At 38.1% G+C, this 23,407-nt stretch overlaps 2 protein-coding genes across 3 annotated transcripts in view; one reads left to right on the top strand and one right to left on the bottom strand.

Annotated features, from left to right (window-relative positions):
• Positions 1 to 146, top strand: part of LOC148153410 (uncharacterized) — a 440,640-nt gene extending 440,494 nt beyond the window's left edge. The window contains exon 2 of the mRNA XM_088001217.1: positions 8 to 146. The gene's annotated coding sequence lies outside the window, so the exon portion shown is untranslated. The remainder of the gene's footprint in view (positions 1 to 7) is intronic.
• insig1 (insulin induced gene 1) lies at positions 8 to 8,688 on the bottom strand. 2 transcript variants are annotated; one of them, XM_088001216.1, is made up of 8 exons: positions 8,583 to 8,688; positions 7,678 to 7,829; positions 7,487 to 7,580; positions 7,044 to 7,391; positions 5,045 to 5,169; positions 4,659 to 4,825; positions 3,848 to 3,947; positions 8 to 2,380 (listed from the first exon to the last, which is right to left on the bottom strand). In XM_088001216.1, exons 3-8 carry the CDS (start codon positions 7,542 to 7,544, stop codon positions 2,351 to 2,353), a joined length of 828 nt encoding a protein of 275 aa, XP_087857342.1. In that variant the 5' UTR covers positions 7,545 to 7,580; positions 7,678 to 7,829; positions 8,583 to 8,688; the 3' UTR covers positions 8 to 2,350. The 2 variants fall into 2 exon arrangements, with proteins under 2 accessions (XP_087857342.1, XP_014861804.2); XM_015006318.2 differs by having other exon boundaries at positions 7,487 to 7,829.
• Between the last annotated feature and the right edge of the window lie 14,719 nt (positions 8,689 to 23,407).

Below are 23,407 nucleotides of genomic sequence, written 5' to 3'. Positions count from 1 at the left end.
CAGATAGTCAGTTTTTATTTTTTATTTTTCACTTGAACTCAAGGTAGCAAAAAAAAACATACATCGCTCAAATTTAAGACAGAATTAAAACACATCAAAACAAGGTGATATGCCGCATCAGAAGAAAAAAAAATACAATAAATAAAGCTTCCTCTTTTGTTTAGCATACCTGAATGAATGCAGACTCCACTTGGAGCGGTCTGCCACCGAACACATTTCAAAAAATATATATATCAGGTATCCTTAGATAATGCTACACAATGAACTTCAATCAATGGTTTGACACAACATAGAATTTTTTTTATTTTTATCTCGTCTGGTGAGAGTCATTGGTGTTGACTCCAAAGGCATGAAATCTGACAAAAAAACCAAAACGACGTTATTGCTTTTTTTTTGTTGTTTTTCTCCAATCAACTCACACTGCATGTACATAGATTATTTCTAAGCCTTTTGTCAAGAATAATAATAAATAAGAATGATCGGCTCATGTGTGGTGTGATTGCACTTAATCCTCTTGACCCCTAAACACTAAACATACTGTCGGTCTAGTGTGGCAATACCTGTGTGATTACATCGGCAGAATGTTTTACACGTACAAGCGCTAATGACAATATCTCTACACAAAAGGAGGAAACTAAACCCTTATAGTGACAAAAGCACTAAATTCTATAAAACACAGGCAATCACAGATTGCAAATCTTAAGTAATAATGTCTCGCCCACACATTTGATCGGTGCATGTTCCCAAACTGTTGAAGTGAGTTTTTTTTAAAGATGTGACTGGGAAAATGAGTGTGATCACATGATTCTACGAGACATCTAGCTCCTAAAGGTTATATACTTATGGGACATTCTTCTTTCCTTTCAACTACCATCCTGTTTTTTTTTTTGTTTTTTTGTTGCCCGGATCTAAAACAGTAGAAAATACAGTCTGTAAAAAAATAGATATTGTACTGACAACCAATTGTAAGTCAATATTGTACTTTTTTTTTTTTTTTTTTACAAGCAAAACATAAAATCAAAGAAGAAGCTGTCAAGTTTTGCATGAGGTGCCCCAAATATCTTACAGTGTACCTCTTAAACACAAATGCATGTGCTTATACTCACTTAGTATAGAGTATTCTGAACAATGGCACTTTTTACATACCACCATTTTGCTTTTCATTTCAACTATCCACGTCTACATAAACCAACACTGTGGGAAACCATTTGCTTTCCTCTGAAATCCAGAAAACAAATGCACAAAGCTCATCTTCATTTTTACTGGAACTAACCAAGCAACAAACCCATTTTGCCATTTGCAGAAAAGCTAAGCATTTTTGTTTTTTGCTCCCCAAGTTCAAAGCGCAATTTCCAAATAAGAAACTCTTAGAAAAGTCCAGCTGCAGATCTGCAACCCTGCGAGGTCTGATGCAAGAAATAAGCAATCCTGCAACTATTTACTCATATCGCATCTAATCTGCAAGGCCTCGTATAAAAACTTTGCTCCAACTTTGATGAGGTGAGGGAACTGGAGCTTATAAATTGCATTTACAATATGGAGGCTCTTGAAAATTTAAAGCAAGTCTAAATTAACTGTACATTAAAATTCACCTTTGAGAAATCGTATTTTTTACTTACACAATCTCAAGTAGTTCAGCTAAAGTTAAAATTTGAAAGAAAGCAAATAACTTCCCAAACTGTTCCTCAAGAAAAGAAGAGTCTAAACCTGTATCCCACATGCGTCTGCTAGTTTAGTGAAAACTTTCTAAAAATAAATACTTTAATTTGGTTTGATGGGAAACATGCAATACCGCTGAATACATTTCTATGAAAGAGTGAAGACAGGCGTGTCCTCACTCAGACTAAATTTCCCTTTTATGACCATATTTCAGTCAGGTTAAAAAAAAAACAAAGAAAACCCCAAGAAAATCTCAAGACATCTTTGCAAAATCGTCAAGTCTTTTCTGCCAAGACCATACTACATCCACACTCAAACACTCGCGCACACAGGAGTCTACTTCATGAAACAAAATCATTGTGTGTCCATTTGTCACATGAGACAAAGCAGAACAAAATCAAAACAAGGCCAAGTCCATCCTCCAGTTCAGTGCGAAGGATGCCTTAATGCTAATGGAGGACATCGAGAATGGCGATTCATTTGGCTGCAAGAAGATTCGAAGGGCATGGCACGTTAGCGGATGGGGCAGAATTGACCTGTACTTTGTTATTAGAACAAAGGATGGAGTCGAAAACAAGGAGTCGGTTTCTCTCAGGTTATCCTTCTCATTCTTCCTTTCCCGTTAATCCATTTCTGCTTAAAATGTTCTTCGCTTAAGGTCTTCCTCTATAGCACTTGTGCAGTTCACGGTTCAGTCCATGTGGGGTTTCTCAACGCCACCCTGAGGAAAGACAAAGGTGAAAGCAATCAGCTGAGAAGAAGAACACAAACTCAAATACACGAGTAGAGACATTGAATTGTATCGAAGTCTATGGCTAATGTCAATTTTCAGTCATAGGCTAATGTTGTGCGTTTGGCTTGCAAAATTATATGTATGAGTTTTCCATTAAAATATGCAGGGCTAAAGGATAATGTAATATTTTAGAACTTTATAGTCTGGATATATATTAACAGAAAAATAGGTATGATCCCCCCAGAAGTGCTGGGTTCTTAATTTAATTAAAGATCAAAACCAAAATTCCTGAAAAATAAATGGGTTTTATATTCAATAATATAATGTTGACATACTTTTATTTTGGATTTGATTGACAACCAGCAAATAAATGCACTATTAACTCTAAAACTATAGTGAAAACAGCAGTCCTTAATAGATTGCATGTGGGAAAATTCTGCTAAAATTTTTTTTTTTTCCACCATAACAGGCTTACATATGAATCTTAATAAAGATGCTCTGAAAACAACAAAAAAAAATGGTGGCGCATAAAACAACAACTTAATTCGCCCCCTGATCCTTAGCCGAAGCACCAGAAGGAGGAAAAGGGGAAAAAAAAAAAAAAAACAGCGAACAAAACCCCCACGTTCAGACTTGTGCCAGCATTCCACAGGCCTCATCGCAAACAAAAACAACAAGCAGCGAATGACCCTCTGGTCAGCCGAGTCCTGACTAGCTCTCAGCGCCTCGCAGCGACTGTGAAAAACAAGAGCTCTTAATCTGCTTTCACGCTCTCGCTGAGTCAAACTGAGGGAGTGACGGGACTCTTACTTTACAGACAGAATGAGGTGAGGCTTCCAGGCACAAGCTTAATGAAGACATCAAAGCTGACTTGATGGGATAATTATGACAGAAAAGCAAGGGGACTGGGGGGGAGGAGGGAGGGGGGAAGCATGCAATGCTCTTTGCAGAAAATTTAAACCATTTCACAATCTTATTTGCGAGCTCTGTGGCTCTGCTATACAAGTGCTAAAAAAGCATATGTGGTGAATAGGAGCCCTTTAAAAGTCTTTATTTTGATTAATAAGTGGTATGGAAGTTGATGGAGATAAATGGAGTGGAGTTATTCTGAGCAAATACAGCAGAATAAAAGAGATCTCAGAATTTCAGCTTGGTAGTCAACATCAAGTCAATTATGTGACGTATTCCACTAAAACATCTGGAGCGAAAAACTACTTTGACAACCAAGTGGCCTCTGATTGGTCAATGGGAATGATACAGATAATCAATAGCAGAAACAAAGGGTTTTCATACTTTTATCAAAGGCAGCTTTATTGCTGCCTTTGATAAAAGTATGAAAGTTTAAGAACCAACATTCTTAAACTGTGTGATGTAAATGTTACGTTAGGCATCAGTTTGCAAGTTTAACCTTTCGTACAGAATTAAAAACCCAAAAGAAAAGGCAGCAAACGTTACCATGGCCAGTTGCCGTCCGATGTTGCCCACAGTGACACCGCCTGAGAAGAATATGCAGGGGAGCCAGGAGCGCACATACAGGAAGTCTGGAGATGTGTACCTGAAAAAGAGGAATAAAGCGGATTATTAAATAACTGTAAAGGTTTTTAGAAAAACTTAGATTTTATAACTGAGCAGTTCTGGATTTAGAGTGCATACAAATTGCAGTAAAACAGTCCACAGACATTTATTTTTTTTTTTTTTCTTTTTTGGCTAAATTTGATAAGCAGACTGTGGCAGTTAAGTATAAAATGTTTCAAAATTGCGATTACCTAACTACAATGCCTCCTACAGTTTAGGTTTCAGAAAATGTTGTTGATGGAGGATTTTAGTTAATGTCTGAAACCCCTATTTGAGGCTAAACGTTAAATATGCACTTTTACAAATTTACAGAGGGGCTAGAAAATACTTAAATGAGAAGTTTGATTTTAATGACATAGATACATAGTTTTAAGTCAGTTTCACTAGCAGATTTATTTTGAAGATGTGCAGGAAATGCATGGATGTCAGGTGATAAGTACCTTTATAGCTTCATTGCTCCCCTTCGTTTTGGGTTTTGTAGTCTTGTCGGAATGATGGTGTATATGGGTGTATATTATATATTGAGTAGGTTAATAAGAGAACATGTAGCTTAAGAAGTCCTGCAATTACACCTTACGCATGTGCGACTATATATATAAAATTTTACTGTCAGCTTAAATCCCCCAAGAGCCAGGTTTCCTGTCTCTGGACCAACACGTACAACACTGTGAGTGAAAACTGTTTGACTCACTGATAAACTCCGTTGTAGACCAGCAGCTGTGTGATAACGGTAGCCAGGAAGGCGGTGGTGATGCCCAAGCCAAAGCCACTTCTGGAGCGGTCAAATGTCCACCACAGGCCCAAAGACAAGGCGGCCAGGGTCAGGGAGAGCTGCACATTGTTGGCGAAATCTAGTTTCTGGGTTAGCGTAAGTTAAGGGCAAAGTCGAACGGATTGACGTCAGAACGGGAGGATGTGTAGGACTCAAGCAAATATTTGTCTGGCCGATTGTGACCGAGTTCCATCAATAACAAATGTAAAAGTCGGTCATTGTGTCCAAACCGTATCCTCTGGAGGAATTTACTACAACTTCTGAGAAGAACTTGGTTTGGGAATCAGCACTTTGAGAAAGGATACAGCACTTGCATGGTTGATTCCGACAAACACTGCGATACATCTCATCACACTGGCCCACTCTCTCTTGAACTTGTGCGGCTCCCCCAAATGGCTGTCGAGGCAGGGATAGAGAAGGCCGATAACAGCTGCAACAAAAAGAAAAGAGGAACAAACAGGCCTGAATTATACAAGATAAGCAGAAAATTGTGTGACCCACAGTGAGCCAATCCTGAGAAAGCTGTGAAAGATTATTTGCTGAACATGTTTTTTTTTTTTTTACTTAGTGACTCATTTGCACTCATGCAGAGCACTGTGAAAGTATTCAAATCCTTTAACTTTTATATTGTAGCCTGTAATGTATTTTATTAAGATTTTATTACAAAGATCAATACAAATTGGAGGATAATTGTGAAGGAAAACAAGACCTAGTTTTCCAAAATATCTCAAATATCCGAACTTCAATATCTTCCTTCATTTGTCAGAGCTCAACAAAATACATTGAAATCTGTAGCTAAAACGTGCCAAAAATATCAAGTTTGAACTTCACCATTTCTGTGGTTAAAAACTGAACAAAATTCATTTCATTATACTTACACGCTGTTTCAAGAAGAATAAAAAGACACAAATTAGGAAATGACAGATAGAGTTAAGAAAAGAATGAAATACACAAGGAAGAAAGTGAGGAAAGAAAAAAAAAACAAAGGACCAAATGAAGGCAGGAAGTAAGGACAACTTTTCAGCAACACGATAGAAACTCACGCGACGTAAGCAACACGTGAAATAAACAATGCTTTTAAAGATTTTATCAGGTTATGTAGAAAACCTGCCAACATGTCGCTGCACACTGCCTGACAGCTGGCTAAAAGAAGGCTCTTGCACTTTTACCTCACAAGACAAACATCTGGTGCTATGGAAATATTTGTAAACTAAACTAACTAGATTAACATGAATCCTGGATGTCAAGGTAAGGCGTTCTGGAAACCACTGTTGACAATCTACAAGTTCTGTGAGTCCATCAAATTAACTAGCTAATATAGTTGTCTTATGTGTGTGGCTCTATATAAAAAAAATAATACTGAAAGTTTGTTATTCTGGACAATAAACAGATTACCCTGAAAACTGCCAGTAAATCTAGCTGATATTTATTTTTCGTTTTGTCTTAGGTTTGTGTACTAAATCAAAATGACACCAAATATATTTTTAATATAAATTTAATATAGCCATCTTAATCAATAGCTTACTGTTAAGCATCTAACCCAAGACTGGTCCTAATTAACTAGTTCACACAAAGGGAATCTGGAAATCTCCAACATAAAACCACCTGTGCATTTCTTTATGTTACAAACTCAGCCTAATTTATAATAACAACCTTTTACAGCATGGAAGACTTAACATTTATTAAAATAGAAATGTGTAGTTAAAATATGTTAAGGAACATTTGTTTAATTTATTTCTGCTTGTTATTTTAGATTACATAACCCAATGTATAACTGTTTTAATGGCTTTTATTTAATTCAATGCAGTACACAGTAGCTGCCTTTTCCTCTAATTTTGTGAAAGGAAATACAAAAATCCATTTCAAGGAACTATACAGTTAAATAAAAGACAAAAAAAACTCAACATCATTTTTTGTTTCATTTCTCTTTCTGCCTCGCAGCACATGGGGGGAGGAGCCAAACACGGATGTGTCCGGGGTTTTCAGGGAGGGCCTTCAACTCACCCGTTATGACATCAACCAATGAGCGCACACCTCACGTAGTGAGCAGCCAATCAGAAGGCAGGCATCTCTATTACGCGTCTATACTCAGGTTTTTTGATAACAAGCTGGCTGACATACCAAATTTAGACTGTAGCTTGTGAATGATAACCTTATGTATCTGCAAGGAAATGAACAACAGAAGGAAGCGCCCTACTTGCTCAATACATTATTAGTTTAAAGGCTAATGTGTCATTTTGTCCATAAGTTAGCAACCACTGACACACGGTAGGAAAGTGTTTTATAAAGTGAATGGCCACTCACCAGCTCCTGTCCCGCAGCATGGCGGGATCCACCAGGCAGATGACAACAGAGTTGTCATCACCTCTTCGGGAAACAGAGTGACATTTCTCTGTATCTGCAGCAAGTTGAGCACCAGCGCCAGAAATGCCCCCACTGTGAAGAGGACCAGACCCCTTCGGATGAGGTTGGCGGTGCGGACGTCGTGCAGGGAGCCGTAGGCGCTGCCAAGCATCGCGGTGATGATGGACATCATCTCTTCAGCTTTGGAAGCGAACCAGTTCGCTCCGGACGAATGCTTGGTCTCAGCCTTTGGTGAACAAGAGCAGCTCCAGCAGTGGTCTTCTAGTCTGGGCATTTGGCACTTTTGCTCTATTTGTCATAAAGAGATAAGTCTTATTAGGGTGATGCTGAAAAAAAAAAGAAAAGGATTGAAGTGAGAAGAGTCAGGATTCTAGCCCCCTTACCTTGCTCTCTAGACGGTTTCAGAGTCTGATTCAAATAGAAACCTCCACGCCTGCTCATGCAGCCAGGATCCCCCCCGCTTTGTTTTCCTGCTCTCTACAACAGTCACACGAATGACGTTGTTCTGTTCATATCTTCTTCGGTAAACACACCGTGCTGCCTCATTCAGCGAGTAAAGAAGGGCTGATCGTACCAACAAGAACAGCAGTTTCCTCTGCAGAAAACAATCTCAGCTGTGTCGGGTGAGAGTCGGCAGCCAATCGGAGCGCGGCGGCTGATATGACGTGACGCCTCTGCCCCGCCCCCTTCGTCCGGTGCAGACAGACGCCCAGAGATTAGGTGGTTCTGGGACAGAAGTGAAAGTAGAAAGTAGCAATACTTTTAAAACCTTGACTTCCAAAGAGAGGCATTCATCAAAAACTTTGCTGTGTTTCACAATCAGACGATAACCAGCAGGGCTCATCTTTACCTATTTAGTCGTAGTTTAACGAGAAAAATATATTTTAATTTTGGTTCCAATGTAGTAATTTCTTATCATATTTTTATGATAAAAAATTACAGTCAATTTTAGATCATGTCTAAAATCGCACCTGGCAGTTTGCTGGTGGTGGACCCATGTGGAAGTGGCACTCTGTTGCCTTATAAGGGCTGAGCTGCAGTGCCCCAGTTCCTGGGGCACTTATTTTGAACCACCTCCAGAGCAATTCCCTAATTTCTTTACTCCAGGTATCATGGCCTTTCTTCATCAAGGACGAAATCTTGAATTATTGGCCAGAGACCTCAACAGAATTATTAGGGTAATAGCTACCCAAACCTCTCCAACCCTATTGTGGGTGGTGATACCATGGATGCACACAGTTCCCTAAATATTCCCTGAAGGTTCTCTGAAGGATAAGTTCAACATCACAGTGTGATCTTCTGAAGTATCAGGTGAACCGTTCTTTTTGCAACTGTTATCTTCAAAGGACCTTCGGGGAAATGTTTCATGAATGTTTCCTAAAAGTTACAGCAATTTTCACAATGCAACATCAAAGTATTTTAAATTATAATATAATATAACTAACTGGAAAAAAAATAGATACATGAAAATATGTTTACCAAGCAGCTATGATCCCGTTGGGATGGAGAAGGTGACAAAATCCTTTCTTCTTACTTTAAACACAAACTTGCCAGGTTAGCTCTCATTTCATTCACAGGTACTCTTATATATAGGCGGGCACTGGTTAATGGGGTTAGTGGCACAGCTTTTTTTTCTTCTCTGTTTTTCACATGGTGCAGGAGTTATTGAACTTTGGGTCAGTCTGCAGGAGGTGTGGCTTAGGGGTGTGTGGAGTTCTATCACGTCTGTCTGTGATTTTGTTATTTGCAGGAGGGTCAATGACCGCCATCTCAGGATCGACAACAACACAGATACGTGTTTTTGTGGTGATGTACCTACCTCACTCCAGAGACAGCAAAACATACATACACACACTCTGTGATAAAATCAACCAGACAGCACGTACATGCACAGATATTTCTTTGCCTGTAGATGTGTGTATTATATGTAACACTGATATTAAAATGCTAAAAAAAAAAACATTTAGATGAATACAATCCTCACTTCTTTGATGATGTCCTATCAGTTGACTATCCAGGTGGATGTCAAATTAGTGATTAAAAATAATTCACATTTCTTTATGTTAGCTTTTGGCACTTTATGAAAAATAATTATGTATTTAAATCAACAGAGTGGCAAGTCACTTTTTTTTTTACTTATAGCAAATGAAAGACACAAATACAGAGAGCAAATCATTTTAGATTGTTGGCATATTTCTTATGGCTTCTCATGTCTTATGGAAATACATTTGTAAAATAAGCTTTTTTTTTTTTTTTTTACTTTGGATTCAAAACTAGTCTGGATACAGCAAAGACTTGTATCCTCCCTTCAGGCCAGTTACAACAAAAGTACAATCTTGTTTTTATTGATGTTTCCTTCATAGTTTCCCTATTAGGTGGTGCATGAGATATAAGAGAAAGTAAGCAACTAGCAAATTAAATCATGAAATGAAAAAAAAAATACATGAAGTCATTTTCTGACTCAGACCAATAACTCACAAGGGAGACTATTATTAGGTACAGCTTGCTAGTACTGGGTAGCCGCTGGCTGCTGAGGCCACTGGAGCAGTTGTGCCAAAGAAACAAACCAGATGATTTGAGTTTTGTAACAAGATGGGTTATCCTCCTAAAAGTAGGCATAAGCTGATGGATACATTACCGTTACATTGGTTCCATTACGAACCAATGGCTGGTTTTCGAATCCTTCTTGATTCGAAAACCAGCAGGTGATCTTCATCGTGTCTAGATGACTGAACACATTGACCTGGCTCAGTTGTGTCAAACAGTTGAACAGGTGTACCTTTTAATGTGCCTGGCGAGTGTAGAGAGCCTCTGAATTCAGTCTCTGGAACCTTTTTATTTCTCTCTGCAAAGATAAAAATGGTGAAAATGGAAATCAGAAACACAATATGAATTATAAATGCAAGGATCCCTGTTACATTTCTGGGACTTTTAATGTCAGGGTCAAATATTTCAAGCTGTAAATCAAATATAGGCCAATATATAAAAGCCAAAGTGTCCTACTTTGTGTTCCAACCGTGACATTATACATTTCGAAAGATAAAGCAGCTTCAGAAGGAATTTTTTTCAAAGCATTGCAGCTTCCCCACTACACATTCAAACTGACCGACTTTAAATTGGATTCACTTGAACAGAATGAGAAAAGCTGTTCTCTAAAAAGGCACTGATAACCGAGTGGTTAAATATAAATGTCACAGTTGCACTCTGCCTGAGCCGTTTTACCATACTGAAGCAAACAAGTCAGGCATGGAAATATGTTGAGGTTGAAAAGTTAGCATTTGTCTCCCCGGTTTCATTTCTGTGAGATGTCCTGATGTTGGCAGAAAGCGGAATAAATAAACCGTGCAATGGTGAAGAATTTTTTTTTTTTAACCAGAACAGGTCTCATTTTCTTTCAGGCAATTGCTTTAAAAGATGCTTGAATGTAAGATTACTAGTCTAGAGGATATTTGCAAGCACTGAAATAACACAGCAGTCCATATATAATGATATCAATCATGTTACCACAACCCAAATTACAGGGAGGTCTGTGTTTAATGCATATAAATCGACATAGTCAAAATTGAAAAAAAAAAAAGAGATAAAAAAAAGATAGAATACAATGAATGTTGTAGGAAGCTAGATTTGAGGTTTGGGATCCACAAGGTGCACAAAAGTTCTATAAGACCCCTGAAGTTCCACCACCACCAAAGTAGTCCAACAATAGTAGTCCTTTCTGCAGCAGGACTAAAGGATTGTCTCAGGGAAGCGGAGTGCGTATGTTTCCCAAATGAATACATTTCTTTTAATGTAATTCTTTGCTATCCAGGTGCCTCGGGATAAAAGTCTACAGCAGTGAGTGTGTGTGGGTTTAAGAGTGTGCACAGCTTTCCTCTTCTGCAGCAGGAACATGCTCGAAACTCGAGAAAGGATCCACAAACAAAAGGTGAGATCATGTTGACGTAATTCATTTAAACATTGTTTAATGACAAATAAAAACTAGAATTATGCGTGTCTGCTGCTCCTTGCCAATATTTGTGTCCTCCTTAAAACTTTGAAGATTTTGTTGATATATTTTAAAGTATTTTATTGGAATGTTATGTGGCATACCAAACGAATGCAAGGGAGCATAATTATAAAGTGGGAAGCAAATTATACATGTTTTTTTCTGTATGTTTTCAAATTAAAATAAACATTTTAAAAATAATGTTGCATGCTTAAGTATTCTGCCATGCTATACTCTTAAATAAAGTCTAACAGAAATAAAATTAATAATAAACTGAGTTCATCGGTGTGCAATTCAATCTCTTTTTTGGACTCTTTTGGAGAACACTGATGAAGAAACAGCATTGTAGACCCAGAGACATACAAGAATCTGAGATAAAGTTGTGTAGAAATTTGAAGCAGTCAGGTTGAAAAAGAGTATCTGAAATCCATTTAATCCGTCACTTGTCACATGTCCACATAAACTGACAGACTAGCCAACCAGAGTATTATTCAGAGAAAAAGGTGAGAGGCCTGTGTAACTCTGGAGGATCTGCACAGATTCACAGCTCTGGAGAAAGAGTCTGTTGACAAGTAATTATTCATGCACTTACCGAATTTGTCTTTTATAGACAGGTGGGAAGAATACAGTGTTAAAAGAAAGTGATAAGTAGTCCGTTTGAAAGTTAGCCACAAATGGAAGAATGTGCTTTGGTCAGACATAGCCAAATTTGAACTTATTTAACAGCGTAATGCTATGTGTGCTGGAAAACCAACATTGTAAATTAAACTGAACTCACCATCTACTGTGAATCATCCTAGTGTTGGCATCATGTCATTTTGTTGTCTTTTGAAGAGGCGGTGAAGCTGGTCAGAGTAAAGGGAAAGCTGAAGCAGCTAAATAGATGATATACCTGCAGAAAAACACGTTAGATGCTGAAAGATTGATAACAATGGAAGAAAAATTCATCTTCCAACAGGAGAACGGCCCTAACCCCCTCTCTCTTCCATAGTAATGTGTTTGGTTCTAGTGACCCTGTGACTGAGCCTATTTGTACCAAAACTTTGTGGCATACTCTTGTGGTACATCCTGAGAATATTTGTGTGTTTAACTGATGAACGTAGTTCTTTGTTCTGGTAAATAACTGTAAAAAGCAGCATCATAAAAGAGCAGAGAGTACTCCCAGTATCTGCTGTTTGCCAACATTAAAGTTTCTCATTCCATCTTTCTTTCTCTGCAATAGCAGAGAAAGAAAGATGGTCCAAACCTAAGCCTTAGGTCAGCGGTTTTCAAAAGATTAAAAGGTGTGTAGGATCCTGAACTTTCAACTTTGTTATGTACCTGAATCAATATCAAGCTGAATGAACACAGTGAAAAATAGACCAAAGCCCAAATCTAGCTTCCTACAGCATTCATTGTATTGCCCTAATGTTTTTTATTAACTCACAAAATCCAATGAAATAAAAATCTCCAGCCAGTTTTATATTGGCCTTATATTTCTAGATCATAGTGATAAAAATTAATTAATGTCATATAATGTAAAGATATTCTTTTACTTTTGACTTGAATAAAGTGTTTTTTTGTTTGTTTGTTTGTCTTATCAATTCAAGGGTACCAAACCCGCCACCTCCAGAGAATTGAATCTATGGAGCTGCATAGAAATCCACTCCTTACATTTCAGACTTTCATTTGTAGAAAAAGTCCAACATCCTTTTATTCTTTCAACTTCACAGACATGTTGAAAGAATAAGCATTTATTCTGTTCTTATGAATTAAATATAATTTTGTTTTCTGGTTCTAAAGTGACAAAGCCGTAAAAGTTCAAGGGGTATGAATACTTTTCCAAGCACCTGTAGATTACGTCTAGTGGCATCACTGACAGAGCATGAGACGAAACACACGCGTTACGTTAGCGAATGCTTTTCCTTAAACCATGAAAATGACTCGGCATATAGCTCTCAGCTAACCAGCAGTGTTGGCGCTGGCGTCGGGGAGGTCTTCCTCGTATCTGGAGATAAAACAGGATGGTGTATGACACTTCAAATGAAGAGCAGATCAAGCATGTCACAGATTACGCCGTGAGACTCGGAGGGATTTTTCCAATGGGAAAGACGTGGAAGGAGCCTGCTGGAAGAGTTGGCAAATTAATCTATCAAACTCAAGCTTGACAATTTTCCCCCCTCAATCCTCTGTGAAATTATGAAAGGAAACATCCTAATCCACCCTCACCAAGAGTTGATTAAGACAGAAACGGTTGCAGTTTCATCCTGTTTATTCCCTTCGCATCATGTGTCAGAAAACATGGCATTTATTCCTCTCTTAACACATTTTCTGGAACCCTTAATTCAACACGAACCCACTGGTGATGATACATTCATGTAAATATGACACGTGGTTACAATATGTATTTATCTCTAAATGAACAATTAATTTCCCAAATAATGACTCATCCTTTTTTTCTTTTCCCTGGTAACAATATTTCACTCCATTGTCTTTTTCATGTAGCTCTGCATCTCTTTCTGTGGCGTAGAAGATAAAAGAGGTGTTCTTGGGTAGAGAGTGTATCAACCACCTTAACAAAGGTTGCCGTAAAGGCCCTGTCTCAGCAGCTGGAGGGCGTGGCACTGCAATTCTATCTCCATATCCCTTTGTTCTGCGGCACTCAGCTCTGAAATTGTTACAGTGCAGCTGAAATCCAGATCCTACACACTTCCTGCTACAATGCTGCAGCGGGAAGAGAGAGGAAGTTGGGATAATAAGCAAATTTCTGATTCAGGACATCTGCCCACATGCAGATCTTTCAGGGGAATTTTGGGTAGATATACTAAACTGTTTTAGGTGGGTATGCTGTAATGAAAGCAATGCAGATATAAGTTACATCAATGTTTCCTGAAAAAAGAAATTATATATATATATATATATATATATATATATATATATATATATATATATATATATATATATACATACATTTAATTTTTTTATTCTGTCAGGCAATATTTTTGGAAATGTAAGTTTTGACAAAAATAGTAAAGAAAAGAAAATCCTGAAACATTTCTTGGTGTGTTCTTGGCTCTTGGTTCTTGACTGAATTTGCATTTTATAAAATGTAAAATTTCATTGTGTGATTTTTTTTAATGTCTATTCAATTTCTCTGATATTGTTTTTGTTTGTTTCGTTTGCCAAACTGAGAAGAGGTTGTTGTTGTTTTTTTACATTGACTTTCCTAAAAGTTGCCATTGTTTTTTTCTTGATTCATGAAGTTTTAGATTCATTCTTCAGAGATGTGCCTTTTGCTAAAAAAACAAGGATTTTGTCATGTTTTCTAAATTCTTGTTGAGTATCGTGAGTAATTATATACTCATGATTTAAACTTTTTTTAAAAAAAATAATTTTCTTATCGTCTAAAATTCTGCCCCCAAATAATCAAATTTATCAGCAGTAGATTGTTTAGAGTTATATTGATCTGATATTGGTTGTTATCTGTCTTATCTCAAAATAGGTAACTGTTGAGGTGTAACTATAAATGTAGTAAAACATACAGTTTGGTTCACCATATATATTTACTTGACCTGCTCACATGTCGAACATTTACACGCAGAACTTTAGAAGTGAATAACATTTGTTATGCCACACAATTTTCATAACTCATGCCAAAACAGAGCAGAATTCATGGATTCTCCAATATTACATTATTGTTACTCAATCAACTACAGATGATGGAGAAAAAAAAAGATGCCACAGCTCCATGCCAGCACTGTTAAGCTTAAAAACAATATCAAGCCAAATGTGAGCATCACTGGTGTGGAGGAAATAAAGTTACAGTATGAACTCAACTGGCTGTGGCATTCAACCAGCTCTACACGTTGTGGGAGTTTTCACAACAGCAGAGATGTGGATCTTTACTCTGCGGAAAACACCAATACTTTATACATAAATGTCTGTTGGTTTCCCCACCAGGCATACTCCAGGGTGCATTCAAGTATTACCAGGATGTCTCTATTAGATTAAATTTTTTTTATTGTCAAATGTCAACAAAGTTTGAAGTTATCAAGTTGAATTATCAAATATGAAGCCCTGGTTTTGCACGGAGAATGTTTTCAAGCTGAACCCTTACACTGATACTGATTAAAGACTGAAAGTTATGGATCCCAAAACCATTTGGAGACAGTTGAGGTCATGAGCTCAGGAAGACTAGATATGCAAAGTGTGCATGTGGATAAAATCTGTGTTCAAAGTTAGAGTTGTACGATAGGCAATGCCAAATACAGTATTGTTTACAGGTCTGTAAAATATTCTGTGTCTACAGATCAACAGATAGTCTTCTATGATTCAGCACAAGTTCCTTGTGATTTGTTCCTTCTAGTAAGGGCTGCAGTTTGAAATTAAAACCTTTGCTATTCAAGTGAAGCAATATCCAGTCTCCTTCCCTGAAGCCTCAGCAAACTGAAGACAATTGCATCACACATAACAATATGTATCTTAGGATGGAGGAGTAAGGTGGACAGATAAAAAGTACAAAACTTAATTCTTTTCTGAATTAAGTGTTTCATAAAAAAAATCCTCAAATTTTAAGTATTTTGTAATTTTTTGTTTCTTTTAATTTTATGGACTTGTGCAGAATGTTGTGCCACTTTATGCATCATTTATTTAAAATTTCCCAAATTGTTTTTGTTTTGCTCTTTAAAAAAAAAAAAAAAAAAAGACATTCACAAGGTCAACCGCTTGGCTGTAAATTTCTGAGCTCTGACCTTGTTACATTCAGCCTCTTTCTACACGTTTCCAAGCAAAACTGTGTCGGGAAAACAACAAACTTCGTCATAGATGGACCGCTGACTGCGTTTCAATTTACTTTGTGATTTTTACAAGTCAAATAAACAGTTGACTCAACAGCAAAAATGAACATGTCACCATGTGCTTTTGCTTTGAACTGCTGCAGATAAAGTGTTTGCGATAGACCTACAGAGTGTGTGGCATGTTTGCACAAAAGCTCTATTCATGCCAGCTATGCTAAAAGGGCTGACAAACAGCGCAGCACTGGCAGCCAATCAGCAGTCTGAATGATCCCCAGCCGTCCACTCAGATGTCATTCTCAGCCAATCACAGCCGTTCCCTCGGTGGGTGCATTGGTTTGCGTTTTTAACAAGGGGGAGATAGTACGTGCGGTGGAGTGAGTCAGTTGGAAGTTGCACAATGAGCCCGAAATATTCCCCACATGTTTGTCCTCAAGCAAAGCTGCACAGAGACACAAATTAGTCACAATGCTGACAACAGGCAGATCTTGGAGCTGCTGCCTCACGTACACTGACTAATGAGACAACTCACCATGAGAGCCATCACAGGGAGCTGCATGTGGATGGGTACATGACTAACAACTTATAAAAGCTCCTTGATTGAATTGGTTTTGTGAATAAGATTGCTGATGCATGGTAACATCAGCACTGCTCTTTGCGAAAGGTGAAGAGGAGAAGCTTTTCTTCATGTTTTTTGGGAATTTTGTTTTAGCAAAGACATTTTTTCAGGGCTATTCAAAAAGCTTAATTTACAAGGGAAGTGTCATTATAAAAAAACTTATTTTTGTATTCGGCCTATTGCTAAAGGGGTCATGATTGTGCAGGACCCAAATGCAGGCAAAAAGAGGCAAACGTGGAGCAAAACTATGGATGCTTAAGCTGAGCTAGACACAAAGAAATGACAAATCAGAGAGAAAAAAAGACTAAAACTGATCTAAAAAAAAAAAAAAAGAAAATCCTAGTGCACAAAGAATAGAACATAAGAATAAACTAAGAAATTAAACACACATTAATTATTTGGTATGTCAAAACTTGGGAATTAAAAATACATAGAGCAACAACAAAAAAATAGAAAAAGTCACAAACACCTGTGGATCATAACACAACCTGGGGAAAACACTTTACCACAGCCTTCTATCCATCCATCCATCCATTGATTTTGTGACCGAGATAGGACATAGCATTGACTTAAATTCATTTCAATAACTCAGTTTAGGCTTAAGGCCTATACATACTCCGTATGAAGGGGTAATATTGTAATTTTTTTTTTTTTTCAAAAATGGGAAGAAGAGAAACAACGTTCTATCTGGCATGGACATTTTACATTTCACTAGAATTCAAATCTAGATTCATATACCTAATGATAAGAAGAGCAATTCGTAGCACTTAGTACCAAAAAGAAGCTTTGGGCAGGTACCCTCAGCTCCCGGACGCCGCAGCAGCCCCAGGCAGACAGATACCAGGCATCCCCAGAGAGTAGCTATTCACACCCGACATGGAAGTACATCAGCAGTGAAGCTCATGGGCAGCAGCCCCCAGGCCAGCGAGAAGGGCCCTAATTTACCCCCGTACAGGTCAAGATCAAAACCTAACTATCTGGGCAGTCAGGTGCCTGTACAAGCTCCCAGCAGAAGAACCTTCATGGCACTAAGGAGGAGGAATTGCACCAAGTGTCCTAAACTCAAACCTTGGGCAGGTAAGCTGCAAGCACCCTAAGCTGGGACTGAAAAGAATATAATTTTGTTCTTGCAGCTGTTGGAGGGAGAACATATGTCTCTTTTCTTGTGACGTGTGTATTGGCTTTAACCCTAATACTTACCCTTTGCATTAGTACAAGGCTTTTGGTCCTTGTAAGGTTCATCTGTCTTCAGAAAATAAGTGATCATGCCAGAATTTCGGTGCTAAATAGATACCATAAAAATGTACATACATACACATGCCTTCGGGCAATGTGCTCCAATTTAAATGGAGCTCATAGATGCTTTTGGAATGTATAATGCCCGGGAAGAACTGACCAACAACGCTTTGCACAGAAAAAGATAAATGTCCCCCCCCCCCCCAAATAGTGCATTTCCACCCATGTGATATTATATCAGTGGATTATAATTCATGATCCAAAGCTTTCAATATTTTTTTCTTTTTCAATAAAAAAAGAATTGTATTTAAAAATGCATTTTCTCTCATTATCATATACTTCATAACAATAATTCTTTAAAGAAGGTGTGCCAAAAAGCTGCCATTCACCTGCACCCTGGAAGACAATCACACCACATCTGTTAAGTGCTAAGTGTTTCTTGGTTTAGTTAATATTTAACCATCGATAGCGGCCTCACATTAGGCGAAGTGCCAAACACTTGTGTGTGAGTAAAAGTTAAAAAGTAAACTTGTCTTGTTTACTGTTCCAAAGGATTCCCGTTTGTCCTGAACGTTGCATAAAAACTTCCACTGTGTCACAAATACAGAGGAAAAACACTTTAGGTTTTGATAAAAACACAACCCATTGCCTGGATAAATTTAGTCGTAAGTAAATGCAAGAGTTGCATATAGTTTTATGTTATGTTTTATGGAAATAGTTAAAGTGTTTTAAAACTTACATGGTCTCAGTGAAGAGTAAAACAGAAAGAGATTCTTTAGTTTTTTTTGGATAACCCAGCATATCAGAGTTCAAGACCTTGATGTCACCGTTCGACTGTATGACTTCTTAACACTGCTGCCACTTGCTGACATCATGTGATTGCAAACGTCAGAGAGTTTGAACAGTTTGTCTCGTACAGTACGACTGTCCTGCCAGTGTCCTTGTTGGCCCCGCTGTGCACTTGTCACGCCTGAATCCTTGATGCACCGTGTGTGCTTCTTTTTTGGTTTTAAATTGAATGTTCAGCCTTGAATCATAGCCTGGCTTTTCAACTTTAAGTTTATGGGGGGAGCAGATTTTTTTTAAGTGACCATTTTTTGAGGGGTTTTCACAAAGCCAGTCAGACCAAGAACGATGAACACATTGCATGTTCAAAGCACTACAAGATTTATTTATTCTTTTTAAATCAAACTGTTTTGCTTTGAAAAAAGTCCTAATTTAGAACCTTTTCAGGAAAAAAAACAACAACTGGAAGACACCAAGAAGACAAAGGAACACCACAGATAGGTCAGGGTTTTAGGTGTGGAAAAGTTTAAAACCTGTTTCGGTTAGAAAATCAGCAAACCCAAACCAAAGATCATAGCCTACATGTAATGTACATCTGGTGGTAAACACCCCAATCACAGCACTGGTGGTAGTAGTTTATAGAAACAAGAATAGAGCTAAAGATTGGGCAATCAATCCCTGAAGGAAAACCATTGAAAGTTGCAAACAGCTTGACACCAGTGTGGAGGTTCACCTTCTAGCAGGTCGATGACCCCGAACATACAGACAGAACTGCATTGGAAATGGTTCGAGTCAGAGCATTTTTAATTGCTAGAACTGGCCTGTCAGAGTCCAGATGTATATCCAATCAGTTGTCACAGACTGTATGTATATCTGTTTTCAGATGCTGTTCTTTCAATCTGACTGAGATTTTCTAACAAAATGTAAAAAAAATAAATAAAATAAACCAAGTGTCTTTTGCTACCAATTAACAAGTATGAACTACTTTGTGTTGATCTGTAAAATGCCAAAAAAAACAAACAAACAAACAAACAAACAAACAAACAAACAAACAAACAAACAAACAAACAGACAAACAAACCATTAAAGTCTGTGGCTGAAAAAAACATTCAGCGCAGTTCCGAGGCTATGAATACTTGAGTAATCACTGATTCATTTGTATCTTTGTGTAAATAATCAACCCAACCATAGGAACATACACTTAGTTGCACTTATATAATAAGCCCATGCTATCGCTCAGGTTTATTAGTCATATCCGCCTGATATCGTTGTACTTTCTGTGATAAAGCACAGTACTTACTGCAAGGTAAGTGTGTGAAAGGGTTTGTTCATTATGATAAGCTTAGATTGTCCCAAAGGCAGACACACTCATTTATCAATAAGGTAGCAGAAAACAAGACTCATGAAAAACATATACCTCCTGTGTGACAAATCATGCAATGCCGCATTGCTGTGGTGCAGAGTCCTCCTAGTGGTAGGCTAGGGTATCACATATCACAACCAACCAGCAGATGGCACCCACATCACAATCTATGAAAACTGTAATTAAACGGCTCTTTTGGTCCTTTTTCTTGAGTTATATGCGTCTACAGCTCTAACCGCATGATTTCGTTCATTCCTGCGAATTCAAAGGTTTTAACCTGTTTCAGACTAAAACCGTACAACACAGCTCTTCCTTAGCAGCTCATTTACTAGACTCAGAAAACAATGAAGTAGGCAACAGCCTCACTAAGATTCAGACATAACTCTGGGTTTGCAATAAGCATATTTTCCATTTTGTGCACAACGCTGTTTAAGCTCATTTGAGAGTGTCTAATAGAGACAACCCTGTTTTGGGTGCAGTTCAGTAAGTTAAAAAAGTTGTTGACAAGTTTATTTATTTCATAATTAAATTAAAAACGTGAAATTCAATTATTATATAGATCCATTACACACGGAGTAATAATCTTTCAAACATTTCTTTTGATTACAGGTTACAGCTAAAGAAAGCCCAAAATACATTTTCTCAGAGAAACATGAATTTTACAATTTTCTTCATACAGAAAATATACTAACATACTGAAAATCATGCCTATCTACTGTACTTAATACCTGGCAACTCATATGAATGAATTACTTCAGCAGTTTAAGATGGCATGAAAGCAATTAACTTGTGACTCTGCTGAGGTTTTTCTGGAAGCCCAAGCAGCTGAAACAGCAGAACCTCAGCTCGTCTGCAAATGCTCCACAGATTCTCTATGGAGTTTAGGTAAGGTAAGTTCACTAAAGCACTGATACCATGGTCATTCAAGCATGGTACTGGTTTCGGCAGTGTGGGCAACTTGGAAATCCAGCTGGAAAATGACATCAGCATCACCATGAAGCTTGTAAACGGAGGGCAGGGCTGAGTCCATTTTCTGACTAAAACCCAGTGGACCAACACCAGCGGATGACATGGCTCCTCACATCATCATCATCATCATCATTGACTGTGGAAACTTTACACAGGACCTAAAGCCAGTTGGATTCTGTATCTCTCCTTACTTGGCTTATCACAATGTTTTAACCCTGTTCAGGAGGGGAGAGACGTGTTTCTGCTTCAGCACACCTGATTCAAACGATTGCACCACCTCCTCACATGACATCAACTGCTGCAGAAGCCTGTTAATTAACCATTCATTTTAGTCAGGTACGTAGCAAAAAGGAAACACCCAAAACATGCCGGGGAAGTATTGAGAAGCCCAGGTTGAACGCACAGAATTAATCTGCCCCAAAACATTGCTGCTGCTTGTACACCTTATTCCACCACACTTTTTCCTTTGACTGAATTTCCCATTGATGTCCTTGAATACAGCAGTCTGTGAAGAGCCAGCTTCGTTCGCGATGCCCTTTCATAGCTAAAGGGAACACATATCAGGAGTTCTGCCTCAAATCTTTAGAACCGCATCCTTGCACAATGCCACTCACACTGCTTTTGGAGGATGTCAGCGACTGAAGATCATGCTTTGGGTTTTCATTACCTGTAAGTCGTAATTATTTATGAAAACATAATTCTGTGATTAATTAACTCCTCAATATAATATACATGAGAGGAGCTGCACAGTGTTGGAAGTGTCGTTGCCTTGCACGAAGAAGGTTCTGAGTTCAAATCCCAGCCTGGGGTCTTTCTGTATGGAGTTTGCATGTTCTCTCCATGCATGCATTAGTTCTCTTTCTTCATCCCACAGTCCAAAAAATATGACTATCAGGTTGACTGGTCTCACTAAATTGCTTTTAGTTGTGTATTTGTGTGTGTGTTCTGGTTGTTCGTCCTGTGCTGTGAGTCTCTTATGTCATCCCATGACAGTACACCCTGACCTGTCCAGGGTTTACCCTGCCTTTCGCCCGGTGACCGCTAAAGATAGACACCTGCAAGGGTCAGCGCATGTAAACAATGGATTAATGGACATGTATGAGATTTACTTTTATACATGAATTACTGAATGAAATGACCTTTTCAACTGTATTTTTATTTTAATTACAGACTGTGTATTGTTTATATTTTCTATCCTTCGTGTCACCAATAAGACAGGACCCTTTTTCTCCTGGAAGCTCAAAGCCCCAGTTTGGGTTTTTATGCAGCTAAATGGTTTTCCACTCAGTCTGCTATTATCTAACCCTTTGAACACCATTGTTTCTCATGGATCTATAACAATTGGAGGTTTTTAGAGCAATTTAAACCATAGAACAAGCAGAATGCTAATTGGCCCTGCCAATCCAATAATTGCCGGCAATTATAACAAAAGTTCTCTTGTCATTTAATTGCAGATAATGAAACAAGGATGATAATTTCAATGAATATGCATATCAGAAACCTAATTTGATCATCAAGTGGTTCAAATTGACGTCACTACACTTTTTACACTTTTTTTTGCGCTCTCTGTGCTGATTAAAGTCAGTGAAGACTGTCAGTGCTTTTTCTTAGATTAATCGTTGCATGACATTTAAAAAAAAAAAAATCCACATACGGCAGTCAGTTGGGGGGAATAAAGAGCGATGGGAGGAGGGGTTCACTAGGCTGATAGCTGAGAATATTTAGTTTTTCTTTAGGCTCCATTGATAAGTCAGTTTAGACCTGCTTTGAGCTGAAAGGCCATGGCTTTAGTCTATGCCTGAATGCCTGCGAGTCAAGTCATGCAGAATCTAAAGGCCTTAGAAGTAGGAGTGAATTCTAAGAGTGGAGTGGCAGCTCAGTGGTGATACTCTGAGGACCTGAATTACCTGCACTAGGAGAAATGTACCTGCCACTCTCAATATTCTCGTGTTTAGATGTGTGTGCAGTCCGTCCTTAATGCAGGGGAAAAAAAAAAGAAAAAGATGAGCTGAGAATCATCACTTACGAGGGAGCAAATTTCATCAAAGTTATTGTGACAGACAAAAGTTAAAGGAAATTAGTCGCAAGATTAAAAATGCATAGAGATGATTATGTTCTTTAATCAAGTTAGAAATTATTAACAGATTCAGGAGATTAAATGTATTAAGAACGCTCACTGGAAAATTGAAAATAAAATCCAGTGGGACTCCTGCTGCCTGCTAATTAAATGTAATACAGCCTTCCAGTGGAGGTCTGATAATAATATTTTACAGTTCACTTGGATGTTTCTCCTCGTGCTTCGCCCGCGTGTTGTTTTTCGAGGGCCAAGAAGGTCAGTCCCGGCAGGTTGTCAGCAGAAATCCTGTGCCAAACTTTAATGAGCGCTAACTGAAGATCGCTCGCATGCTACTGGATTATGATGATTATGTTCAAAATGAGACAGAGACAAATTGTTCAGTAGAAATCTGTCTGTTCATTGTCACCCAACCCTGACATTCACACTGGCCTCACACCCACATTATAGCACCTTTTTTTAAATATATATTTCACATCAGGACACCATGCAACCATTAG

Source organism: Poecilia mexicana, unplaced genomic scaffold, assembly GCF_051168715.1.
Source record: "Poecilia mexicana isolate PSO_F unplaced genomic scaffold, ASM5116871v1 scaffold_20, whole genome shotgun sequence".
Classification (NCBI taxonomy): Eukaryota; Metazoa; Chordata; class Actinopteri; order Cyprinodontiformes; family Poeciliidae; genus Poecilia; species Poecilia mexicana.
Note: the sequence above shows the minus strand (reverse complement) of the source record. Positions and strands in the feature narration are given on the sequence as shown.

What these genes read in the sequence shown, in the direction of transcription:
- insig1 (XM_015006318.2), bottom strand. Translation starts at nt 7,544, where the DNA reads ATGAGCAGGCGTGGAGGTTTCTATTTGAATCAGACTCTGAAACCGTCT. An exon ending in GAAACCGTCTAGAGAGCAAG is followed by an intron (nt 7,392 to 7,486) that starts GTAAGGGGGCTA and finishes TATGACAAATAG; the next exon opens with AGCAAAAGTGCCAAATGCCC. An exon ending in ATGCTGCGGGACAGGAGCTG is followed by an intron (nt 5,170 to 7,043) that starts GTGAGTGGCCAT and finishes TTTTTGTTGCAG; the next exon opens with CTGTTATCGGCCTTCTCTAT.